At 39.9% G+C, this 7,500-nt stretch overlaps 1 protein-coding gene across 3 annotated transcripts in view; it reads right to left on the reverse strand.

Annotated features, from left to right (window-relative positions):
• ddah1 (dimethylarginine dimethylaminohydrolase 1) overlaps positions 1–7,500 on the reverse strand; it is an 82,247-nt gene that overhangs the window by 11,827 nt on the left and 62,920 nt on the right. For all 3 annotated transcript variants that reach the window (XM_081387020.1, XM_081387022.1, XM_081387021.1), the window contains exons 2-3: positions 3,048–3,147; positions 1,282–1,355 (exon numbers count right to left, since the gene is read on the reverse strand). In XM_081387020.1, coding sequence (XP_081243146.1) covers positions 1,282–1,355; positions 3,048–3,147 — 174 coding nt within the window. The remainder of the gene's footprint in view (positions 1–1,281; positions 1,356–3,047; positions 3,148–7,500) is intronic.

Here is a 7,500-nt window from a genome sequence, read left to right on the forward strand (position 1 = left end):
GGATGGATGGATGGATGGATGGATGGATGGATGGATGGATGGATGGATGGATGGATGGATGGATGGATGGATGGATGGATGGATGGATGGATGGATGGACAGACGGATGGATAGATAGATAGATAGATGGATAGATGGATAGATGGATGGATGGATGGATGGATGGATAGACAGACGGATGGATAGATAGATAGATGGATAGATGGATAGATGGATAGATGGATAGATGGATGGATGGATGGATAGATAGACAGATGGATGGATAGATAGATAGATGGATGATAGATGATAGATAGACAGACAGACGGTTGGATGGATAGATGGATAGACAGACGGATGGATGGATAGACAGGCAGACGGATGGATGGATGGATGGATGGATGGATGGATGGATGGATGGATGGATGGATAGACAGACAAACAGACGGTTGGATGATAGATGGATAGACAGACGGATGGATAGACAGACAGATTGTTAGACAGACAGATGGATAGATAGATGGATAGACAGGCAGACGGATGGAGGAATATATGGATAGATAGATAGACGGATGGATGGATGGATGGATGGATGGATGGATGGATGGATGGATGGATAGACAGACAAACAGACGGTTGGATGATAGATGGATAGACAGATAGATGGATAGACAGACAGATTGTTAGACAGACAGATGGATAGATAGATGGATAGACAGGCAGACGGATGGAGGAATATATGGATAGATAGATAGACGGATGGATGGATGGATGGATGGATGGATGGATGGATGGATGGATAGACAGACAAACAGACGGTTGGATGATAGATGGATAGACAGATAGATGGATAGACAGACAGATGGATGGAGGAATATATGGATAGATAGATAGACGGATGGATGGATGGATGGATGGATGGATGGATGGATGGATAGACAGACAAACAGACGGTTGGATGATAGATGGATAGACAGACGGATGGATAGACAGACAGATTGTTAGAGAGACAGATGGATAGATAGATGGATAGACAGGCAGACGGATGGAGGAATATATGGATAGATAGATAGACGGATGGATGGATGGATGGATGGATGGATGGATGGATGGATGGATAGACAGACAAACAGACGGTTGGATGATAGATGGATAGACAGATAGATGGATAGACAGACAGATGGATAGATAGATGGATAGACAGGCAGACGGATGGAGGAATATATGGATGGATGGATGGATGGATGGATGGATGGATGGATGGATGGATGGATGGATGGATGGATGGATGGATAGATTCACCTTAAATGTGTCGGCCAGGATCTCCGCTCCTCTCTGATTGGTCCTCTTGGATAATCCCACGAAGAACTCTCTCCCTGAACACCAGAACACACACGTTTACAGAAGATCTGCTGACAGACACTAGGGCTGTTTCTCAATTCCAAGAACGCAGAGAACGGACTTGTGTTCTCGTGGAGACCGGTCTTGCCAAGCTTCCTTGGAAGAACGAACTCGGAACCGGCCGCAATGAATTCTGGGACAACAGGCGAGTACTAGCTCAAGTCTGCATTCGATGCATCCTCGGTATCAAGAACACATCCGGGTTCTTTCATGCGTCCTCTGTACTTGCGTTCTTGAGAATTGGGTCTGAACTTCGACGGTTAATAATGACATAAAACGAGAAAACAAGGACGCAAGATCGCTGAAGAACGCATATTGAGAAACACCCTAGGACTGATCGAAGGAGAGCAAACACGAGCAGTGAGAGGTCAAAGTTCCTCTGATTCAGCTCTACATCAGTGCCTCTGAACCTCTGATCTCAGGCCAGGGAGAAGCTCGATCAACGCTCGGCCGTATAAACACACTCTCCAGTCATCACGACTTTATGTTCTATTTAAACAGTGATCTGAGATCAGTTATTCAATTTATCAATTCAATTCAACAAAAATGTATTTCGGTCCTCACAGATAATGTTCTATTTGTAAAGAAAAAAATATACATAATAACCGAAAAAGGTGTTATGCCTACCCTTTATACATAATTATTTAATGAGGGTCACTTTCCTCAATGGATTTGATCCATACAAAATAAACAAACAGTTACATAAGACAATTTCCAAAATGATAACAAAGGTGTATATCAGATATTATTACAATAGTTCCCATATGACACACACAAATTATTCATATTGAGTTATATAATTATTCATTAACTTGTTTTTAAACATTTTCTGATCTGTGAGCCGAGGTACGTGACGCTTGAGTCCAGAACAGTAGCAACTAAACGTTTCACACAGGACATTGTTGAGCTTCATGACGCCAGAAGGAAATGTTTCTGGCCGGGAACGAGTCCAGACTCAATTAGGTGTGCGACTGCAGTTTCCATTCACTGACAGAGACCAAGCAGAACAGCAGAAGCAAGAGCCGTCATTTCTCCGTCTAGGTTAACTAGAGACCCGATACAGTCCGGCTATGAGGAACACACTGCTAGCCCGAATAACCCTGAATTTGGTTTTACATGTCGTTTTTGCCAAATTAACTTGCGAGACGTATGATATTCCATCATGTACGCTAAGTCAACAGTGATTACAAGGTGTTTGGTTTCATTTCTTCACTCATTTCATTTCTTTATCTAATTGATGACTAGCTAATCAGAACAGCGTGTGGGCGGAGTCAGACAATCAGAACAGTGTGTGGGTGGAGTCAGCCAATCAGAACAGCTTATGGGCGGAGTAAGCCAATCAGAACAGCGTGTGGGCAGAGTCAGACAATCAGAACAGTGTGTGGGTGGAGTCAGCCAATCAGAACAGCTTATGGGCGGAGTCAGCCAATCAGAACAGCGTGTGGGCAGAGTCAGACAATCAGAACAGTGTGTGGGTGGAGTCAGCCAATCAGAACAGTGTGTGGGTGGAGTCAACCAATCAGAACAGCTTATGGGCGGAGTCAGCCAATCAGAACAGCGTGTGGGCGGAGTCAGCCAATCAGAACAGTGTGTGGGCGGAGTCAGCCAATCAGAACAGTGTGTGGGTGAAGTCTGAAAATGAAAGGTATTATAGACTGAACTGGTACCTGTGAACAGGACATCTCCTCCGTCCAGTGTGGCCGATTCATCAGTCATCTCGACGATATTCAGGCCGAGCTTCGTCAACGCATCTTTCATGGCCTCCGTCTGAAACAGAAAGACATTTATAATCAGTCATTAAGCAGACACTTTCAAAAACACTTTTTTTAAACTAAACCAGCAAAACAAAAGACGCAGTTGCGCCCCATCTCAGAAAATCCCAGCAACGACATAGCAACCACTCGAAATGTCATAGTAACTGCACCGAAACTCCCTAGCAACCACATAGAACACCCTAGCAACAAAGTATTTCCCATTCAGAAAACCTTAACACCCATATAGCAACACCCAAGAAGAACAGCCAAACAACTGTATAGCAAGAAAAGTGTATACAACTCAGAACACTTAGCAAACACATAGCAACACCCTAGAAATGACCTAGAACACCCTAGCAACTGTGTAAAAGAGGATTTACAACTCAGTACACCTTAGCAACCATATAGCAACAACCTGGCAACTGCCCAGAATACTCTTTCAACTATATAGCAACACCTTAGAAACCACCCAGAACACACTAGGCACTGTATAGAGAGAAAAGTATGAGTACAGCAATAACTGTATAGCAAGAAAAGTTAAGGTGTTCAGAACACCTTAGCAACCACATAAGCAACACCCTGGCAACTGCCCAGAACACTTTCAACTATATAGCAACACCTTAGAAACTACCCAGAACATCTTAGCAACTGTATAGCAACAATGTATATTCCACTCAGAACACCTTAACAATCACATAACAACACCCTGGCAACTGCTCAGAACACTCTTTCAACTATATTAGCAACACCATAGAAACAACCCAGAACACACTACCCACTGTATAGCGAGAAAAGTATGAGTACAGCAAAAACTGTATAGCAAGAAAAGTTATGGTGTTCAGAACACCTTAGAAACTATGCAGAACATCTTAGCAACTGTATAGCAACAATGTATATTCCTCTCAGAACACCTTAACAACCACATAAGCAACACCCTGGCAACTGCCCAGAACACACTTTAAACTATATAGCAAAACCTTAGAAACTACCCAGAACACACTAGCAACTGAACAGCAAGAAAAGTATGTACTACTCAGAACACCTTAGCAACCACATAGCAACACCCTGGCAACTGCCCAGGACACTCTTTCAACTATATAGATCAACGCCATAGAAACCCAGTATATGACATCACCACTGAACTACATCCAGGTATTTTTTAAAGCCATTCAGAACATAAGTTTGAGATGAGAGCCTTCGGCAATCTGACACTTGGTGGTAAAACATCATGATGCAATAATTAAATGTGTTAATAGAGAGAGAGAGAGAGAGAGAGAGAGAGAGAGAGAGAGAGAGAGAGAGAGAGAGAGAGAGAGAGAGAGAGAGAGAGATCTGGATTGAGTTTCTCTGAATGACAACATGCTCCCGATCCCGTCCAAGACCCAGGGTCAGAATTAATGAAGATTTGAGGGAAAAAAACAAAACAATCGAAAGTAACAAAAATGTTCCCGGTATTTACAATTTGAGGGCAAAAGAAACCTCTCAGTGCATTAAACTGAGTTGATCTGATCATACTTTTCTTATCCATCCATAAAAATGCATCAATTCCCCAAAGACGCGTGTCATCAAGACAATTCGGAAAAGAATATAATCAACAAAACAAGAGATATACAGTCCAACACACATTATTCACACACCTTCAACATTTCTCACATTATCTCAGTTTATTCGCTATAGTTTAGAGAATGGTGATAAAATATGAGCAGAACTCAGCTGATGTTTGACTGGTTTTGTCCGTCCTTCTGTTAGACTGTCTCACACATGAATTATGTTGAATATCTGTCAGCTGTTAAATTTAACTACACAATTAGATAATACCAGTTTAGCTCAACCAATCACCAAGCAATGCTTCATTGTGTTCAGTCTGTGTGTAAAAAGAGCATTAGCAAAACACTTCAGCAAATCATGATCAGCTCAAAGTTATGAATCATTATTGGTGGCAGATTTGTATAAATGTCACTGTAGACACCAGAGACCTATTAGCTACTTTTTAAGGGAGTAACACAATATTGTAACACATGACTTTTAAAATAAAACGAAGGCAAAATAACGATCTGAGTTGATCTGATCTAATAGTGAAAAATAAAAAGGATTTCTGCAGCGTAAAACATCACAGTGGTGTAAAAATCAAACTGAGTTCTTTCCTCATAACAGTATGAATGCGGCTGTAAACCCGAGTCGGTCGGACCATAAACACACGGATATCCCGGACAGCGCCAGGACCCGTCGATGACATCATCAGAAGGGGCCAGGGGTGATGATGTCATGCTGAAGAAACATGTAAAACCTTTTATGAGGAGAAAAGATGGAGAGGAAGTGACAGTGTGTGTGTGTGTGTGTGTGTGTGTGTGTGTGTGGTTTACAGGCGGTTTAAGCTGCTCTCGAGGGTCTGTTTTTTTAAAGGATGAATCAGTGTTTCCACGGCGATATCTAGCGATGAGGTCACCAGTTCGCTTCCCCTCGTTGCTGTCGCCAAGCATGAGGTCATCCAGGTATGTCGCCATGGCAACCATAACGCGCTTTAACTTCACTTAATGAACACACACATCAAACACAGAGCAAATGTAACATAAGATTTATTTTGAGTTGCATCACCAACATAACTTCGTCTCTTTTAATTAGTGTAAATCTTTTTACTGATGCTTTTCAACAAGAGAGATAAAAAAGAGGGAAAAACATGTTTCGACATGTTAACAGATTTCAAGATGAGACGTATTTCTTACTCTCTGTATATAAATGTAATAATTATAAATAAATATGAATTTATACAAAAAGACACTTTTAACGAATCCCTGTTCTAATCTTTTGGTATTTTCCCAAACACACATCATCGCCATGACAACGTCCTCTCAAATTTGAGGGAATTTGTAAAGAAAAAAAGGGTTCAAATGTCAGAGGTCAAATGTAACGGCTCGTGTTTGTCTTCACACGTCAACATGAAACGCTTTAAATGTTGAGATTAACATGAACTAACAATGGAAAATACTTCAATTAATCTTAGTTAATGTTTACTAATGAACTATAACTAACGGAACCATATTGCCAATAATTCCCATCATTCCACAGAATTAAAGCTGCAGTTATTGAATATAATACTTTAACATTAACATCTACGAGTACCAGCAATCACTCAATCACTGTCTGAGTTATTTCTGAACATCATTACTGTGATTGATTATTTCTTATCTGAGTTATTTTGTGCCGGGTCAGAAATCAACGAGGGATTGTGTCACAAAATGTCACTAAAATTAATACAAATGCCCACAAAATTAAAGACATGATTGCAAAAAATAAAATAAAAAAAGTACTTGTATGAGATCTTGTTTGCAATATCACAAGATAACGAGAGCTTTTTCACAAATATGAGCACGATTTTATACAAGCATTCAATAAACAAGAAGTTAATATTAAGAGACTTACATTTTAGACTGAAGTTTTTACACACACACACACACACACACACACACACACACACAGCTGTGTTTCATTACGACAAAACGAAACAAAACGGTCGAGTAACTGATTCAATGACTGACTCAAAAAGTGTTTTGCCGCCCCCTACTGGCGGTTTTAGCTTCATATTTAAAATGTCATTTTAAAGTCCCCCTGTGATGAAAATCCAGTTTTTAATGTTGTTTATGTGTCTGTGTGGTGTTATTAATATGCTTTAAGACAAACCATGTGTAAATTCATAAGTCGACAGCATTGCTGAGTATTTCCTCCTTAAAACTGCAGTGAACCAAAGACAGTCTCAAAAACACGCTTTGAAATCGCTGGTGTTTCTGACGTCACAAACTACCTTGTAACCAATCAGATCAACGTGTGATCGTCAACCAGTGGATCTCTGAGCTGAGTGAGTGAGTGGAGGCGGGGCTCATTTGCATATTCATAGAACCGTGTATACTAAATGAGGCAAGGGTGTCGAGTTACATTCAAGATATTTTAAGGCATAAAGACATTACTATCAAGGAAAAAAACTTTTTAAGGGATTTTAAGGGATACAATTTTGTAAAACAAGTTTTTGAAAATATATCATATAAAAATTTAAATTAGTATTTTTGCACATTTTTCATAACAATAAACGTAAAATTCTGTAACTTTTTTTAAGTTCACTTTTTTAAACTTTTTTTAAACAATAACCTGCCAAGTGTCGTCTTTGAACAGAGATCAAACTTCAGTCTGTTCCTCTTAAGCATTCAAGATTTTCCACAGTTTAAGTTGGAAATGTAATTTTCAGGTCTATGCTCAAAAAGTGAATAAATGGATTATAAATACAGCGTAAATATAATTTAGTACCATAAAATCACCTAAAAATACAAAATATTAAATGAAAAAAAAACTAAAATATAGTGCATTGATTTCATTT

This window comes from Scardinius erythrophthalmus, assembly GCF_964197995.2.
Source record: "Scardinius erythrophthalmus genome assembly, chromosome: 15".
Lineage (NCBI taxonomy): Eukaryota > Metazoa > Chordata > Actinopteri > Cypriniformes > Leuciscidae > Scardinius > Scardinius erythrophthalmus.